Source organism: Dama dama, chromosome 8 (genome assembly GCF_033118175.1).
Source record: "Dama dama isolate Ldn47 chromosome 8, ASM3311817v1, whole genome shotgun sequence".
Lineage (NCBI taxonomy): Eukaryota > Metazoa > Chordata > Mammalia > Artiodactyla > Cervidae > Dama > Dama dama.
The window spans coordinates 24,291,042-24,311,473 of record NC_083688.1 but is presented as its reverse complement, the minus strand read 5'-3'; the positions used below and the strand labels follow the sequence as shown (position 1 = coordinate 24,311,473).

The following is a 20,432-nucleotide window of genomic DNA, read 5'->3' as shown; positions in this document are numbered from 1 at the left end:
AAGACAGCTCCATGTGGGCACCTTGTTCCGGTCCTCGCGAAGGTCCTCCTAGCCTGGGTTCCCAAATTGCCCCTGAATCCTTGGTAGCAAATCCCCCATGTCTTTTACTTATGACCTGAGCGACTGAACAATAATTCTAAAATAACGCCCTCATCCTACATCTGTCTTGCACTTAAACCATTTCCCCCCAAATTTTCACATTTCTTAAAGTGTTCATAGGACAGATACAGAATCACAACCTCAAAAATAAAAGGTATAGATCATCCTGCTTTCCAGGGTCAATAAAATGGGTCTTTCCAACTCTTTCATCTGATAAAAACCTTTAAAGCACATCAAAATGTGCAGAATTTATTACTTTCCCCACAGTTATAGTGAAATAATAAAAACAACAATAAAGAGACTATTCTATGGCTAATTAAGGAAAGCCTGGAAATGTTGTGTATTTGAGATTGTATCTATAACTTCACAATTAGTTAACTTTTCAACTGAGACTTTTGGTCAACATGGAATAAACGTAACTTCAAGCATGCCATTAGGAGAGATGTGCTGTAGTTTCAGAATTAAATTTCAGCTGATAAGTAGGGCGTGTTAGAAGAGAAAGAAGAGAATAATAGTGAGATTGTGAAAACAAAGTACCCTACTTTCGACTCATCTTCCCCCCAGTAAAGGGAGTGACTTGATCCCAGTGCAGCCCTGGCCAAGCCCCCAAGGACAGGCAAGTTACAGATGGAAAAAGCAGAGCACAAGAAGATTAGTGGACTGCTCGAGGCAGGCAACGGTATAGGCCCAAGAGTGACGCCTCTGTGTGGCCCGAGGCACAGAAGGCCCACGAACAGTGTTTTCAAACCTTTGGTCAAGCTGTCCATTTCATGTGTGCAAACTTCTTCTGGTTTAAAATTAAAGAAACAAACAACACTTAAATAAAACACCGACAACCACTAGCCTTAAGACATAATAACATAAGCTCTGCAATATTATTAACATAATGTAATACAGACAAACCTAGAGCTTTTCCAAGGAAAAAGACACTACATTAAAAAAAATCCCATATAACACAGGCATCCTTAAAGAATAAGTTTCAGATTCCTGAAACAAGGCTGGAATAATCTGAGTGGATAAAGAAGCACCATAGTAACACCATCTAAAAAGGGGAAGAAAGTGTGCTGTTACGCTAGACCCTGTGGCAGAGGCTGCTTCTGAAACATTTAAACTCCTGCACAATCTTAAAACTGGAAATGACCCTGGCAGTGATTTTGTCCATGCTTTATCTCAGAAATGAGAAAATGGATACCAAAGAGGTTAAGAAAACCAGCCAGCCAGGTAACAGTCAAGCTGAGGACCCAGTTCCTTCTTGAGTCTGTGACTTTTAGCCAAAGATGCCTTTCTGAAGCGCAGCTCTAACTTCTACCCTGAGGGAACTCTGGGGAGTGATCAGCCATTCCAAAATGCTTTCCCAAGTTCTTAGTCTGCCTCTCCCCGTACAGACAGGACAGATATTATCATCCCCATTTTACAGATGAAGAAACTGGCACAAAGGGATTAAGTCCTAAGTCACATGGGCTAACACTACAGAAGAACCTGACCCAACACACAGGAGTTACTGTTACTATGGACAGGGAAGCCTGGCATGCAGGAGTCCATGCAGTCACAAAGAGTCAGATACAACTGAGCTACTGAACTGAACTGATCTTGTTTTGTACAACACTGATTTAAAGAAAAAACTGTCCCTGGTATAGTACCAATTACTTCCTTTTTTCAGTTCCACTGGTGGAACTGGAAGAAAAAAAAAAAAAGGCATCAAAGCAGTCCAGGAAAATAATTCCAAGAGAAAATCTTTGTTCAGAGAATACAATTCATAAACAAGTTAGGAGCCTTTGGGAATTAAAAGAATGAGCAGAAACCCTTGTCTTCTGGAAGGAGAATACCAAGGTATAGTGGCTACAATAACATTGATAAAACATTTAACAGCTACTGATGAATACTGGGCACATCAACACTGGTCTCACAGAACAGGAAATAGGAAGTTCTAGAGACATTCAGAGCAAGGCATTTTACCTGCTATTTTTGCTGAACTGTTTACTCTTTATGGCTGGCTTCAACATCACTCAAAATAAAAATACTATAACTACTGTAACAGTCACAGTTTACTGTTTAAAGAAAGGCATATAATTAATTAATGTCTGTCTATTTGCTGATGCTTCCCTAGAGGCTCAGATGGTAAAGCATCTGCCTGCAATGAGGAAGACCTGGGTTCGATCCCTGGGTCGGGAAGATCTGCTGGAGAAGGAAATGATAACCCACTCCACTATTCTTGCCTAGAAAATCCCATGGACAGAGGAACCTGATGGACTACAGTCCATGGGGTTGCACAACTTGGCAGCTAAACAACATTTGCTGATATACTGGGCTGTGTTGCCGTTTCCCATGTTTCTCCTTTCCTTGTTCCTAAATATAAGGAAGTGTGTGTGTGGCTGTCAAACAGGTGTAGTTTCAGAAGGTGGAGAGAGTTTTTCTATTCCACTAAATTTGCCCCACCCTTTTTAAAGCTAATAACCTGACATTTCCATAGAGGGACCAAAATTCCTCCTTTCACAATGAGAAAGGGCTAAAAATTAAAGCAAGTTCACACTAGTATGTATCAACTGAACCTTAAGTCAGATTCTTTCTTGAAATGAAATTTTCTTTAAAAACAAAAAAAGGCAGAATGTTTACAGTGAGAGTCCTGGAGGGGCAGGAAGGAATGGAAGAAGGAAAACCTAAGACAAAGGCAGGGTCACCAAGGCTGTAAGTGCTGGAGGGCTGGGGTCTGAAGACAAACTGCCCATTCCACATGCGGCCTATCTGGCCTCAAAGAACTCCCGGCAGGACGACGACATTCCTGACCCTGACCCACGACCAACCAGGGCTGGTGGGTGCTTGGAGATGTTTCTAGGAGGGGAACAGGTTGTCTAAGTCACCCAAGTGACTATTACAATTTATTTCTCAAGAGCAGGAGACTAGACCACAGCCAATGAACACTACCATAAAGCTAACTAATTCATCAAGATCAGAACCACAACAGGGCCCTGCCTGGATGAAGTCAGTTCGTCTGCCTGTCATTCATAGAAAATCATCAGGGATGCTTTAAATGAATGTCAATCTGTGGGATTCCTGCAATGACGTAATATACAGAAGGCTATCTCTCTAAAGGTAGCCTAACGGTGCAGAAGAAATGTGCTGACAGATGAAAGAAACTCCAGAGAAGACAGATATTAACAGATGTCTGATCAAGGTTCTGCTTCCCCACTGCCCCAAAGTCCACAGTAAAATGTGTATTTCTCATTTTTAAACGAAGCAGACTCTGAATTAATATGAGATTTACAAAATACCAGTGCAAGCATTGCTTAAGGCTTCTACAGTCTTGCCTGTTAATACTGGGAAAATAATGGTCAAAATGTACTTTATTGTAGGCTATGTTCTAAGGACAAAAAGAACTGAAGATAAAGCTTTAAAGTTTCTAATAATTATATTATTAGTAATAATAACTAATATTATTCTGAATAAAGATGGATAGAGTAATAATATAAATTCATCAGGAACCAAGATTTTTTTTTTTTTTTTTTTAGGAATCAAGATTGTCAATGTAAAAAAAAAACCTTATAAAGCCCAACATATTAAGTAAAAATCCTCTAATCCTAAATATAAATCGAAACTGTCCATATGAAATCAATGCTTTTCTTTAAAAAACAGAATTTTTTTTTACAGAAAGGTTTTCTTCAGCTCTGCATTTTAAAAAGTCCTAGAAACAAAGACTCACTCAGTAGCAATGAGCAACCTTAGCACCTAGATTGTGATCTAAATTTGATTTCCCACTAAAGGGAACCAGGGCCACTTGGCGATATAGCGGATTCCAGGTCTGAGGCAGAAACTATATAAGATGAGCCCAGAAATATATCTCCTATATTATAACCCACTTTCAAAAAAGCACCACCATATATAACTACTTTCTCCCTTTCACTTTAGTAAGAGCCTCCCTGCCAAGAACAGTTTCTCAAGGCTTACAAAGTCCTCTTCCCGCTTCCAGAATAATCTAGCCCTAAAGGGGCCAAGGAAGGCAGAGATCCCCACACTTGGGGTGGGCACTGGGTGTCAGAGCTACAGGGGACGGGGAGGGCACCCACAGATGAGAGGGGACAGCCACAAGTGGGCAGGCAAGGGGCCACTAGAGTCTGAGAGTGAGTGATGAGCCAGGCAGACACTCAGGGTGCAAGACAGGGTTCAATTACAAACTGGGGCAATGAGCAAGTAAGTGAAAAAATTACAAATCACGGGAACCGGGTTTTTCACTGTTGAAGTGAGGTATAAATACGAAAGGGAGAAAACTGTAATGAACCCTAAGATGTTGAACCGGAATGGAGGTATTAATATGGGCTTATGGTTTTCAAAACACATAGATACAGGAGTAAATTAGTAGATACAGGTATGTCTGTGTGCACCTACAAGCCTAACTTGGCTTTCAGACACCACTCCCCACCAAAAGGAACCAAGATGGAGAAATGGGACAATGGAAAGTTCAAGATAAGCCTGGAATATCCTCTTATGCCCAAAGTAAGAGAGTGCTAATAATAATAAAGAATAATAGGAACATGTTAAAAGGACACAGAAGCCAGCTTGAAGGGATTCCCACTGGCCAAAGTGAGGACAACATGAGCATCAGAAAAAGTAACAGATTAAAAGACACTGCTCCTTGGAAGAAAAGGTATGACAAACCCACATAGTATATTAAAAAGCAGAGACAGAGACATCACTTTGCTGACAAAGGTCCATCTAGTCAAGCTATGGTTTTTCCAGTAGTCATGTACGGATGTGAGAGTTGGACCATAAAGAAGGCTGAGTGCTGGATTAACTGATGCTTTTGAACTATGGTGCTGGAGAAGACTCTTGACAGTCCCTTGGACAGCAAGGAGATCAAACCAGTCAATCCTAAAGGAAATAAATCCTGAATATTCATTAGAAGGACTGTTGCTGAAGCTGAAGCTCCAATACTTTGGCCACCTGATGCGAAGAGCTGACTCGCTGGAAAAGACCCTGGTGCTGGGAAAGACTGAAGGCAGGAGAAGGGGGTGACAGAGGATGAGATGGCTGCACGCAACTCAACGGAAATGAGTTTAAGCAAACTCCAGGAGATAGTGAAGGACAGGGAAGCCTGGCATGTTGCAGTACATGTGGTTGCAAAGAGGCAGACAGGACTGAGCAACTGAACAAGAACAAAATACATTGAATGAAACAGGAAATAATGAATCTGTACTGAGATAGATAAACAAATAGGAAGACTGATTAGGACCAACATTTACATAATTTCAATGCTCTTCTCCTCAAAATGCTTATTAATGATAAGGGAGAGAGGAATAAGTTGACAGTAAATAAGCTCAGTAGACACAAGCTTGATCAAGTGATTAAAGTTAACTGCCTCAGCTGTCAGATAAATAGACACTGGGTGCCACTGACAGGATGCACTGAGAAGACAACGTTACTTCTAAAACATCCTTTCAAAGATGCCTAACTTGAATATACTGGGAAGAAAACATCTGACAACCCCAAACTGAGGGACACACTATGAAATAAGTGTCAAGGTCATGAAAGTCAAGGAGAGACTATTCTAGAACTCTCCAGAAGGAGACTAATGACATGACATTACAGCTAAAGGCAACAAGTGATTCTTTGATATAAAGGATAACTGATAAAACTTGCACAAGGTATAAGGATTAAACGGAGTTAACATTAACATAAAAGATATTTTTCTGGTTTTGGTGATTTTATTTTGGTTATGGAGTTACACAATGTCCTTGTTTGTAAGAAATACACACTAATGTATTAAGGGGGTATTGGTTGGCAATTTACTCTCAAACAGTTCAGAAAAAAGTTTTTTGTCCTGCATCTGCTTTTTTTTTTAATAAGCTTGTAACTGTTTCAAAACTTTTACAGAAGCTTTTGCACAGCAAAGGAAACCATGAACAAAACGGAAAGGCAACCTACCCACTGAGAGAAAATATTTACAAATAATGTGACTGACAAGGAATTAATGTTGAATATATACAAAAGATCATGCAACTCAGTAACAACAACAAACAAATGAATAACCCAATAAAATTGGGCAGAAGACCTAAACAGACATTTCTCCAAAAACATACAGATAGCCAACAGGCACATGAAAATATGTTCAACCCTGCTAGCTAGCAGAGAAATGCAAATCAAAACTACAATGAGGTATCACATCACACTGGTCAGAAGGGCCATCAAAAAGTCTATGAATAGTAAATGTTGGAGAAGGTGTGGAGAAAAACGAACAGGTACATCACTATGGAGAACAGTATGGAAGTTCCTTAAAAAACTAAAAGTAGAATTACTATATAATCCAGCAATCCCACTCCTAGGCATATATCTGAACAAAACTCTAACTAAAATAGATACATGCACCCCAATGTTCATAGCAGCACTATTTACAATAGCTAAGATATGGAATCAACCTATGTGCCCATCAACAGGTAAATGGACAAAGAATATGTGGCATATGAAGTCACTGGAATACTACTCAGCCATAAAAAAGAATGAAATAATGCCATTTGCGGCAACATGGATGGACCTAGAGAATATCATACTAAGAGAAGACAAATATTTTATCCCATGTGTAATCTAAAAAAGAGTATAAATGAACTGATTCACAAAACCAACTCAGAGAGAAAGAAAACAATCTTATGACTACCAAAGGGGAAGGTGGTGAGATAAACTGGGAGTATGGGATTAACAGATGCAAACTACCATGTATAAGATAAACAACAAGGATTTACTGTATAGCACCAAGAACTATATTCAGTATCTTGTAATAAGCTATAATGGAAAAGAATCAGAAAAAGAAAAAAAAACCTGAGTAGTACAAATCACCCTAAAAACCCTCTCAACTTTTGGGATTTGGGTCGCTGAAACTGCAGAATGAATTTATTTTGCAGCTCTTTATATTTGGGCCATAGCCTTTTCTACAGAACAGTGGAGGCCAAGGCCTAAGAAGCAGGAAAAAAAGGAGAACACGGTGTTAAACAAAAATACCTTTCTCTCTTTTTTGCCCAGCACATACAGTCACACTGAAGTAACTCCAAAGTACACTGTAAGTCACAGCACACCCTTTCAATGGGGGATGAAAACTGGTTCTTGGTCGGGGAGGCAGGTATGAAAACAATCTTACATTACAATGGTTTAGAGACCCCCAAAGCTGAACCCTACTTAACAAAACTATTCTCCTTAGTATTTAGTTCGTCTCACTGGCTTATCTTGGGCTTCACGGGAGCAGCACTGGCATGGAAAACATAGCTAACGTGTGCAAGACCAGTGCTCTTAACCATGGTGACAGCCGGCTCAGGTCCTGTCACTGGAAGACTATCAAGTGCTCAACTTGGAGGTCATGCTAAGAGGTGACCTGCATGTGCCAGGAGTCACCATCGGCTGCCTTGTATGTTGTTTATGTATGATCCTGAGAGCTTCTGCACACAGCTCAGGCTTTGAAAAGTAAATAGAAACAGTTTCTAATTTAAAAAGTTATTATGCAACACATCATTAAGTACATCAAGTACTGGACTGAAAAAACATCAACATACCTGACTACCAGGGGCTTCCCTGATAGCTCAGAGGGTGAAGAATCTGCCTGCAGTGTGGGAGACCTGGGTTCAGTCCCTGAGTTGGGACGATCCCGTAGAGAAGGGAATGGCTACCCACTCCAGTATTCTGGCCTGGAGAATTCCATGGACAGAGGAGCCGGGCGGGCGGGCTACAGTCCATGGGACCACAGAGTTGGTCATGACTCAGTGACTAACACTTTCACCTGACTACCAGCTAATTAAAAGTTATCTTCTCTTATCAAGGAAAAGCTAAATTCACTGAAAATACTTTTTTTTTTTTTTTAAATACTTTTTAAGAAATTTTTCAAGTGTTTTACTTTCACTGGAAAAGTGAGTTTTGAATTTTTTTTAAAAAAAATTTTGGTTACAGTTATGTATTTAAATCAACTGCCAACTGGCATATGTAATTTGATACACTACAATTTATACAAGAATATAACATTAAAAGCTATGCAGCAGATACAAAGTTAAAGGTTAGTAGTTTTTTCATGCAAGCTGCTGGGCTTGAAGGATCTCAGTTCCCTGACCAGGGACTGAACCTGGGTCGCAGCAGTGAAAGCCCGGAGTCCTAACTACTAGGTCACCAGAATTTCCTAATTTAACGCTTGACTTCAAAGTACTTACTTATTCTTAACCCTGAACTGAATTTTAAAAATAAGGTTTATACTTTTTTTATATATATGAAGCCCAGATATTCATATAGTACATAATAAATATTCAGTATACCAGCAGTATTAACATTTTCAGTTCAGTTCAGTCACTCAGTCGTGGCCAACTCTGTGACCCCATGGACTGCAGCACACCAGTCCACATGTCTGGGCTTCATACATAAAAAAGTATAAACCTTATTTTTAAAATTCAGTTCAGGGTTAAGAATAAGTAAGTACTTTGAAGTCAAGAGTTAAATTAGAAAATTCTGGTGACCTAGTAGTTAGGACTCCAGGCTTTCACTGTGGCGACCCAGGTTCAGTCCCTGGTCGGGGAACTAAGATCCTTCAAGCCCAGCAGCTTGCATGAAAAAACTACTAAACGTTAACTTTGTACCTGCTGCATAGCTTTTAATGTTATACTCTTGTATAAACTGTTATACATTAACATTTTATGGAGGGGCAATTAGGAAAAAAGTCTAAAAAGCTGCTTAAGGGATTGATAATAAAAAGAACATGAGATACACTGTGTTTCAGTAAGGTCCATCAGACGGGAAAGTGAGCCGACGATATTCAGGTGGGACGTGGCGTGCAGCACCCGCCTCGGCACGGAGCACTGAGTGGTCAGGTGGGTACCACGGCTCACCAAGAGCATGGGGCGCTGCGCATGCGTGGAGAGACTTTGCCTCACACGCATAAGAGGGAGTGAGGCAAGGAAACAAACAAGCACGCTCAAGAACACAACCTCCCTCATGGCCCAGTGGCTAAGAATCTGCCTGCCAATGCAGGGGACATGCGGTTCGATCCCTGGTCCAGAAGGATCCCACATGCCTCAGAGCAACCAAGCCCATGTGCAGCAACTCCTGAGCCTGTATTCAGAACCTCAGACCAAAGTAAGGGAAGCCATCACAATGAGAAGCCCACACACTGCAACTAGAGAGTAGCCCCTGCTTGCCCCAACTAGAGAAAAGCTCTCACAGCAATGAAAACCCAGTGCAGCCAAAAAGAACACTTTCTATAAATAAATAAAAAGTAAAAAAAGGAAACACAGGACTACGTGAACGGTGATCACAGCTGAGGCTTTTATGAGTACCTTGGCCCCATATCATCCCGCTGCTTGGATGCGGGGTGATCCCTGCTGATGCATTTAATACTGCTCTTAAGAAAGCCCACAAAGATAACAAAAACTGCAGTATTTGAAAGCCGAACTCCAACACCAAAAAAGAAGAGAATCAGAGGATGCAAAAAAGTAGAGAATCAGAGGACAAAGGACAAGTTTTTACACAGAGTAACAAGGTCAGAAGCTTACAAACTTCCAAACCTTTTTTCATTTAAACTTGGTGCCTTAACAGTCTTTGCTGACAGTAACTAAAAATTTGGAGATGCCATAAAGATCACTCCTTCTTCCAGTCTAGACATCTTGTATAAATTGGACTATAAATGGAACACTTTTACTCCAACAAACTGTTCGATATATACGATTCTCATGTATTTCCAAGCTCATGTTACACTAAAAACCAGTGTGAAGACCAGGGAGACGTCACAATTTCACCCATATTTTTTAGCATCTGCAATCTTTCCCAGGTGTCCTGAAAGAGGGAAAAGGTCATGACCTACAGGTCAAGTCAAGGATCATTAGGTGACACTAACAGAAGGTATCTAAATACCCTCTATAACTACATATGGTGCAGGATTAAATGTGCCTATTACTTGCAAGGTTATTTTTCATTTCACAAAATGGATTCTGAGCAGCATGAAAATTAGAACTGTCAAAACTAAAAGTACTAAAACTTCTGTTTTTCCATCTTTTCTCAGGTTAAACTGATGTTTTCCATAGATTTGTGAATAAACAAAACTGAAAAAGTAACAAATTAAAGGGGAAAAAATACACACACACACTCAAGTCAACGCAGCCAATCACACACAAAGCCCACTATCTTCTATAAGAAGTGATTTTCACCATAATTTGCCCAGGGACCACATAACTGTTGTAAACACAAAAATGCTGGGAATTTTCCTTGCCCAGAAGTGATTTTTGAAAAGGATAAATGCATTTTAACATACATAATTTAGTTTGCAACAAACCACAAAAACAGAGGGGAAGAAGTTTGGGGAAAAAAGCATATAATATGCTGTAATGACCTGCTCTGATGCCAGTGGAATACCATGAGATGTCTGAAGCACTCACAGCGCTCTACTGTTCAGTCATTCAGTCGTGTCTGACTCTTTCTGACCCCATGGACTATAGCCCACCACGCTCCTCTGTCCATGGGATTTTTTTCAGCCAAGAATACGGGAGTGGGTTGCCATTTCCTTCTACAGGGGATCTTCCCGACCCAGGGATCGAACCCACGTCTCTTGCATTGGCAGGCGGATTCAAAAGGTTGAAGGTTTGCTTTCTTTTTTCCCACTCAATGGTTGTCTTTATTTTACTGGCAGTTTGACATCCTAGCTCCTTTTGTGTTCTTAACTGCCATGGTGCTCAGCAAATAAAATCTATGTGAGACTAAGCGCCCATGGCTTCTAACTGTGGTTGCAGTCACAGGCCTCAAGAGTGCTTCTCAAAGACTCTGGGGAGGCTGAGGTCTGCTGCCTGCATCAAGCAAGGTTACATGCAATGTCACCGGAACTCCCTGGGATCAATGTGATGATCAATGAAATAAGTCTCCAGATTTCTCTCACAATGGACAGGGCCAAGTTTCTCAGAGGGGAATCAAGTCTGTTCCCCCCTGCCACCAAACAAAGCGGCACGAAAGGCAGTCAGTGGTGCTCGCTAGTGGACATAGAGAGACTGGGTACACCTGCCAATGAACTGACATTAGCATGGCTCTCTGGTGACCAGACTTTGCTCAATTATAATGGCAGGGCCACCAGGGACTTTTAATTATTAAAAGGTAAACCATATGCCAGAGTAAGAGAAGACAGCACAGTGATCAAGAATGGCAGGAAACGGTAGCTCTTCATCTGTTTCTACTTGACATTTTGATACTTGGAAGACCTTTTCTTGAAGCAGAAAAAACTATATGCAATTAACAATAAACCTGAGGAAACGATACAGCTAAACATGCCTTAGCAACCAAACTCCTATGTAGAAATTTATTCAGGAGATAAATATATATGAAATTTTAGAAGAAGAACTTCTACCAACTTTACTGCTGACTTACTTTGACAATGGCACTTCTTTAGGTCGGTTTCTTTGACCGTTATTAAAAAAAAAAAAAAGGCAATCAGAAAAAAAGATTAAAATAACAAAAAAAGGTAATCATGCTTATTATTAGATAATCAAAATGTAATAAAATATAATATCCTGAGAGCCAAAATAAATTCAAAAGAAAAACACATATGGCCTCTGTCCTCATACAAAATCAAACAGCAATAACAACTTGGCTAAAACACTGAACATGAAGATCTACAACCACATCATAAGTGGTTACAGTTTATGAATGCAACTTCTAACACATACTCTCCAAACCAAAACAGATATCTATATGTTAAAAAAATTAAGTATTATATTGTCTTGATGCTAAAAAATGTAAGGATTAAAATTATAATTTTACAGGTTTAGAATATTAAAAATAGAACTTAAAAAAAGATTAACATACATAGGCTGTATCATAAGAGTTCCAAGTGGCACAAAAGGTTCCCAGTGGAACTTGTCCGAATGCTGTAGCTTCTACCTTCATAAAGTTTCTTAAATCAGGCTTCTCCTTGGTATAGCCTTGGCCAACATTCAAGTTCAAGTCTTATTTTCACTGCTTTAAAATACACTATAACTTAACCTTCCCACCACGCTCTTCCCCTCTACTCTATGCCTTCCAACTTACACACTGCTGCCAGATTAATCCCTTCGAAGTACAGATCCAATCATATCACTCACTTAAGGGCAGGGAGGGGAAGCAGCAGCAGCTTCAGTATTTTCCAGTTAGTTAGCTGACATTCCTTATCCTAGCGCTTAGGACACTGTGTTCCAAGCTTCTTCCTTACCCTATAGTCAAACAGAACTGCACTAGGCCTTGTTTCCCATCATTTCTGGCTTTGCGCTAATGGTCTGCCTTGCTTCCCATCTCTCACCTATTCGTTCAAAGGCTCATGTGACCTCCCAGAAACTCACTAATGTTTTCCCAGATACCCTGAAGAAGCCACACCATATCCCTCTCTGGAAACATCAAGGCACTGGCCTTAGCAGCAAGGTGTGAGAGCTGCTGGGCAATGGTTGTTCCCCCCGTAGATCCCTTGACAGCAGGACCTGGATCCTACTTACTCGGTCTTCATGGAGCCTGTCTCTCGACTGGGAGCTCAGATTCTTCTGAGAAATACGTCTAAGAAATACTGACTGAGGCTGGAGAGTCATTATATTAAGACACTGGTTTATGGCTTACAGAAACGTCATTAGTCTAAAAGTTACATATAAAAGTGTCATAGGCACAACAAGTTAAGCTCCAATTTTCCATGTAGATCTTTGCAACCTTTCAAGCAAGAAAAAAAATTAATCTCATGTAATGGCACAATCTGTTTCAGAGAACAGATTTTTATCCAGTTCATCTCTATATGAAATAAAAAATTTCTGAGAAGAGATTGTATAGAGGGTTAAAAAAAAAAAGTGTTACATCAGCTCTCGGGTTGCTGTTAACATGGATGACCAGACCTTCAAGCAGAATTCTAGAAGCGTCAATTGGTGAATGAGTGCAGAAAGCCACTATAAAGGTAGGCATCCTGGCCCTGTGGACAGAACACTGGGAGGCAGGAGCCCTGGGTTCTACATCTGTGACCCAGCACAACTCACTCAACCTGCCTGTCCTCGGCTCCTGCACTTGTCCACCTAAGGAACTGGACCTGATGAACTCCAAGACCCAGTTCCAACACTTTAAAATTCTATAAGCGTAATACATATCTTCACTGGATGACTGTTAATGAGACGTGTGGCAGAGAGCCCTAACTCCCTGCAATATGTAATCTTTCAATTTTGTTAAAAAAAATTTATGTAACTCCACAAATCTTCAACTGAAAAAGGCTCAGATATTTATGGCTATTGCATTTTCAAATAAGTTTCCAAATTAAACATAAATAAATAATAGTGAAAAACTATCTTTGAGGACTAAGAAAAATAAATCTAAGGGGAAAACAAAAATATGTCCCCCCAAATCTCAGACCACTACCAAGTACTGCTAAATAACACTTCAAGAAAAAGTGAATTTTCCAACAGAAATTTAAAATGCCAAAGAGTTATAAGATTGTCAGGTAAACAGTGGAAATAAAGTAGTAAAACGTTTCTTTCAAGCTTTTCTGAATCTCATCTAACAAAATATACCGATTCAAGATATAGGGATATGAAAAGCAAAAAATTCAGAATTCCTCAGACAAGAAACTAGCATGTTAGGAGTCTATATACCATTCAGCTAGCCTAACTTCCACTCTCTCTCCCTTTTCTCCATTTGCCTTAAAGGCTTCACATAGGCGGCTGTGAGCATAAGTCATGAGTTAAGGTTCTCTCAGTTTCCAGTTAGGACTGTGGGTTGGCCATGGCTTGACGGTGCCAGTAACTAGAGGTTACCAGCACTCAGCTGGAACAAAAGTATACTGTGTGGTGCTGGAAGAGCTCTGAAAAGCATTTTCTCAAAATGCTGGAGGAAAAAAAGGTTTTTCTAGAAAATATGGACAATTAATTGATTTAAGGAACTAAAGAGCCTCTTGATGAAAGTGAAAGAAAGAGGAGAGTGAAAAAGTAGGCTTAAAACTCAACATTCAAAAAACAAAGATCATGGCATCTGGTCCCATCACTTCATGGCAAGAAGACGGAGAAGCAGTGGAAGCAGTGACAGACTTATTTTCTTGGGCTCCAAAATCACTGCAGATGGCAGTTGCAGCCATGAAAAGAAAAGACGCTTGCTCCTTGGAAGAAAAGCTATGACCAACCTAGACAGCATATTAAAAAGCAGAGACACTACTTTGCCAACAAAGGTCTGTCTAGTCAAAGCTACAGTTTTTCCCAGTAATCATGTATGGATGTGAGAGTTGGACCATAAAGAAAGCTGAGCACCAAAGCACTGATGCTTTTTTGAACTGTGGAAAAGAGCAGAGACACTACTTTGCCAGCAAAGGTCTGTCTGGTCAAAGCTACAGTTTTTCCCAGTAATCATGTATGGATGTGAGAGTTGGACCATAAAGAAAGCTGAGCACCAAAGCACTGATGCTTTTGAACTGTGGAGTTGGAGAAGACTCCTAAAAGTCCCTTGAACTGCAAGGAAATCCAACCATTGAATCCTAAAGGAAATCAGTCCTGAATATTCATTGGAAGGACTGATGCTGAAGCGTCAATACTTCGGCTACCTGATGCAAAGAGCTGACTCATTAGCAAAGACCCTGATGCTGGGAAAGATTGAGGGCAGGAGGAGAAGAGGATGAGATGGTTGGATGGCATCACCGATTCAACGGACAAGGGTTTGGTGATGCACAGGGAAGCCTGGCGTGTTGTAGTCCATGGGGTTGCAAAGAGTTGGACACAACTGAGCGACTGAACTGGACTGAATTGATATGAAGCTCTATCTCCTACTTCCCTGTCGTTCCCCCCATCAAGCCAAAAAGTTCTATTACAAATAGGGCTTGGCTCCTCGTTATGGCATCGCTGACTCTAGACTCAATGGATCTGTCTCACCTTCTGATGCTTTGATTGCATATCCTCCCTTCTTTTCACCAGGAGGCACGTCAAGCAGCTGCATGACTCTATCCAGAAGCCCATGGATTATCTCAAACCCAGGATTTTTGTTGTAATAAACAGCACAGAGATGCCTGTAGTTTCTTGCACCCACATCTGAAAAAATAAAAAAAAAAAGAAATGGTCACAAGGATACGCTGAGGTCACCTAAGAAGCTGATTTACCCCAACACAAACTTGGGCAAAATCAACAAAAAAGGACACCGATTAGTAAACATACGGAGAACCAATCAACCTCAGAAAGACAAGATGGTTTTTCAACCATCAAGTTTCCTGAAGTGTTTTTACTCGGGGGAGGTATGGAAAACCCTCAAGGCTGGCCCAGGAACAATAGGCTTCATTGTGGTATGAACTGGTAAAGGATTTAGCAACATTTTTCAGAGCCTTAAAACTTAATACTCTTTAAGGCAGAAAACTATTCAAAAGAAATAATCTTAAATACAAAAAAAGGATTCATACAGAAAGCTATTACTTCTACATAAAGCATTAGTTCCAACAGTGAAAATTAGAAACAACCCAAATTAGGAAATGGCTACATAGAGTTACAACACAATCACTCATCAGAATACTATGCAGCTAAAAGGCATCTTTGAAAGTGAAAGTGTTAGTCACTCAGTTGTGTCCAAGTCTTTGTGACCCCATAGACTGCAGCCCGCCAAGTTTCTCTGTCCATGGGATTTTCCAGACAAGAATACTGGAATGGGTTGCCATTTCCTTCTCCAAAAAGCATCTTTATGAAGATTCATTATAGTAGAGCTAGAGCAAATACTTAAAATAGTAAATGAAACAAAAAAAAGAGACCACGAAGTTCAAAAAGAAACAAAGCCAAATCACATTGTCCAAAGAGTATATGCAGGTTGGAAAACTATGAAACAAATAAGGGAGTGAAAGTGTTAGTTGCTCAGTCCTGCCCTACTCTTTATGACCCCACGGACTGCAGCCCACCAGGCTCCTCTGTTCATGGGATTTTCCAGGCAAGGATACTGGAGTGGGTTGCCATTTCCTTCTCCAGGGGATCTTCCCGACCAAGGGATGGAACCCGGGTCTCTTGTGCTGCAGGCAGATTTCTTTACTGACTGAGCTACCAGGGAAGTGACTGTCATCAAAGTCAGGACAGTGACTGTTGCAGGTAAAGGGAAGGTGATAACGACAGAGACAGCTTAGGTCTTACGAGCAGCTTAGGACACTGGCAACATTTCACTTCTTAACTTGGAGGGTTAAACCAGTGTCTGCTTTATAACCTTTTTAAACTATGTCACATGTACACATCACAATTAAAGTATGAAAAAAAATAGCAATTTATGAAGGATACAACTATGTGAATGTAACCACAAGCCAAAAAATTCCATTCACAGGAAAAAGTATGTAAAGAAATGTACCTGAATGTTAACAGAGGTAATGTTTGGGTAGGATTAATTTTTTAAGTTTATCTATTTTCCAAGCTTCCTTGATTAGTATATTTTTTTCTACTTTGAAAATCAGAACAAACTTATGAAATGTGATATTTTTAAAAGTTATTTATTTGGTTTTGCCAGGTCTTAGTTACAGCATGTGAGATCTAGTTCACTAACCAGGAATGGATTGAACCTGGGCCCCCTGCACTGGAATGTGGCGTCTTAGCCACCAGACCACAAGGGAAGTCCCACAAATGCAGTATTTTTAAAAGAATTGCAAAAATGCAAATGACTAGATAACAAACTGGTTCATCCTTACAATGGAATACTACTCAGCAATAAGGTAGTCTTGATAACTTAGATGTATCTCAAGGGTACTAAGATGAATGAAAAGAAGCCAGTTTTATACGGCAATGTAAGTGGACAATGTAAGTCCATTTATGTGACAAGCTGGAAAAGGGAAAACTAAGGCAACAGAAAGGGCTTCCCAGGTGGCATGAGCAGTAAAGAACCTGCCTGCCAATGCAGAAGATTTAAGAGATGCAGGTTTGATCCCTGGGTCAGGAAGACCCCCTAGAGGAGGGCATGGCAACCCACTCCAGTATTCATGCCTGGAGAATCCCATGGACAGAGGAACCTGGAGGGCTACAATCCACAGGGTCTCAAAGAGTTGAACATGAGTGAAGTGACTTAGCATGCATGTACTCGAGGTTACAGAGAACAAGGCAGTAGTCCCCAGGGTGAGATGCGGGGGAAAATGTGACTACAGTGGGACAACTTGTGGGTCTTGGGGCGTGACAGAACTGTTTTGTATCTGTAGTGATGATTAGAAAAATTCAAAACTAATTTATTAATAAAGAAATGCATAGCATACAAAGACAGACTCAAATTCACTGGAGATCATTTAACTTTCTAACAGATAAACACACTTGTGGCCCTTTAATAAATTCTGGAGGAGACTGCTGCTCTACACAAACAATGAACGATGGCTTCATTTTACCTTTTAAATTAGAAAAAGAACAAATTAATGTCTATCTGGGGGAACAAACTGACAATAAAAAGCTGCTTCATATTAGCATGTATTGAGCAAAAGTTCTTCCACAGACTTATTCTCATAGCCATAATCCACACAAAATACACAATGTCTTTTGCCTTCCAGATATCCAAGTAAACAAATGAATATTTTAATACATTGTGTTTTACTACGAAAGTAATATGAAAATGAGTCCATAAATGGTAAAAGGAAAGGAAAACATGAACGAATTATCTATTATGTGCCAGGACTTGGCAGCTATCAGCCTATTTGTCATCTTAATTCTCAAGACAATCGTGTTAGCTAGGTTTTTATTGTACCATAAAATGGACAGGAAAAACTAAAATGGAGAAACAAAACTCAGAAAGGTTTTGCCCAAAGTCAAGCTAACTGCCTGGAGCTAACTGTAATTAATTACACAGCTAATAAGTTACAAAACCAGGACTGGACCAGGACTGCCTAACTCTAAAACCCATACCCTCTCCACTATACAGCAGAAATCTCTAAATCTCTGAAGGATTTAGAAGAAATTTCTAAGGGATTTAGATCAAGATAAAGAAAGTATAAGCACAAACTTATGTATGAATATAATTAGTGTAGTCAAAGATGTGCATTCTTGAAATGTTTTTGATATATTAAACAGATTTCAAAAGTTTTCAGGTTTAAGACTTTTAGTTAAGCAACTGAAATAAGTTTATTTTTGGAAGTGAGTTAACTAAAGTTTCTAGCCATCATCAGTGTTGTAACTCATGGAAATTATATTCTAAGTTAAACTTTGGACTGAACATACATAGAGAAATAACTGTCCCTGCCATGTAACATTTCTTAGCACCCACTATGTTCAAAGCACTCTACTCTAGGTAACCCTAGAGGGTAGAGGTCAGACCCAGCATAGGGCCTGCACAGACTAACTGCTCAATGATTATTTTCTGAATAAATAAATAAAGCCTGGAAAGAAAGCAAAGCATATACAGAATTAAACAAGGCCAGGACCAGACAGGGGCCACATTCTAAGTCTGCCCAAGAGCCAGCTGATGTTGGAGAGTCAGGACTGTGCCGGCATCCTTCTCTATCACTTTCACGTGCACAGATAAAGACATTTGCTATCTAAAAGCTATAATCGAAGGTGTCAGAATAAAGATTAATATTACACCCAGGCAGGCATCAAATCTCACTAATCAACCACATGCATTAATTAAAATGAGGGGACTGACTGCTCTGTAGACACAAACACACACACTCCTCTCTCCTATCCTCCCTCTCTCTCCTCCCTCCCTCTCTCTCCACCCCCCACTTCCCCTTGAAGAGAAAAAAATGCAATGAAACAGAACTAATCTATCCCTTTCATATTACGGACTTGCTCCTGGGTATCTCTGCCATGTGGTACCCATTCGTTGGTGTCACATGCTTCCACTTTAACACACAGATACGTATTGAAACTACGTTGCAGCCCCATTCTTGCCGTGAGAGAAGAGCCCCATGGTAATGCCACCATTCAGAGAGCTCAGTACCACAAACTGGAAGCTCTATTTTGGTAACCTTTGCCTTGGAATACTTCTGTCCTGATCTCCACGTTATGCAAAACTTGCCTTTCTGATAAGAGGAAGAACATCTGGTTTAAAGACTTAGAATTAAAAAAAAAAAACAAAAAACTGATTTTGGTGATGAGAATAATGAAATTAGGATAAAAATATAGGACCTAAAAGAAAAATTATACTCCACTCAAGAAAGGTTTCAGGATGTTTGCAGCATATACATATACAGTAATAAGCTGTTTATTTTTTAACTCAATGTCGCAGTATTTTTAGGAAAGGCCATTGATTTCAGGGCTTTATACTAAACCCACCATAAGAACTAGATTAAACGCATTGACGAGGTGTGCTCTCGCAGCCCCCACCACTGATGGGCTGTTTTTTCACATCTCTTCCAAGTGCTACCAGTCCCTCTAGACCTGCTTCATCACATCCTGCTAAAATACTTCCTCTGAATTAGCTGGATTGAATTGAAAGAGAAAATAACCACATACTCACTTCCACCCAGAAATGTCTTGGAGAAACTGCTAGGTTTAGTAAAAATTTCCACTTCCTAGGATTTTGCACTGAGGGACAATATTACATCACAGGAAGTTCACTGCCTGCCTGCCATAAAATAAGAACTATTTAAATTTCATGCCAAAACTAGGGTTTGTTGGAAATGCTCAGTTCTTTATAACTCAGTTAACAGACCTCTTGTGTCATGCCATCAAACAATTCTGCTTTTTAAAGGGGCCTGCCAAGTATGTCAGCCTAAATTACCAGTGTCTTTCCCAGACTTCAAAGTACTGCCTGGAGAGGCTGATCTAAACCACCCAGAGGAGGGGTAGCTGCTACAACTCTGGAAGCTGCAAGAACATGCCAGATGATTTTATAAAGGAAGAAAAAAAGGGAAAAAGTGATACACGAAGTCCCTTAGTAAGTGACTACTGCATACAATTCAAATTTTAGAACAGGCTTCTGCTTAGTGTAGACTCTTTCACCCAAGGACGAATGATTAAAAACAAATTAGGGGTGTTAGGTTAAGTTATCATAAATGGCACAGAATGGAAAAGGACAGAGTCTCCAGGTCAATCTTTCCATTTCTCTTCCCACGTTCACAGAGAAGCCCAAATGAAGATACTAGGAGAAAGCCTACTGGGAAACCAACAAAGCTCCCAGAACAACTGGTGGCTGATACTGAGCTTGAGAATAACTGTCTGGCCAAGCTCAGAACATAAAACAAATCATCTTGATCTTAGTTTATTCCATCCAACAAATTTCTTTAATATTGGTGGTACCCATGAGATGATAGCTTATATTGCAAATTTTACTTACCTTCAGAAGAAATTCAGAGTAGGCCTAATGATTCACAGAAGCTACAAGAATCTCATTAAGACATACACCATTAAAAATTATATCCAATGTGGGACAACAGGAACTTTTACGCACTTTTGATAGGACTGCAAATTTGTGTTAAAAAAAAA

General features: G+C 40.0%; 1 protein-coding gene across 1 annotated transcript in view; it reads right to left on the bottom strand.

Annotated features, from left to right (window-relative positions):
• The window catches only part of FARSB (phenylalanyl-tRNA synthetase subunit beta), a 69,649-nt gene that overhangs the window by 7,689 nt on the left and 41,528 nt on the right, over positions 1-20,432 (bottom strand). Inside the window, exon 16 of the mRNA XM_061148644.1 lies at positions 14,949-15,104. Within this exon, the coding sequence (XP_061004627.1) occupies positions 14,949-15,104 (156 nt within the window). The remainder of the gene's footprint in view (positions 1-14,948; positions 15,105-20,432) is intronic.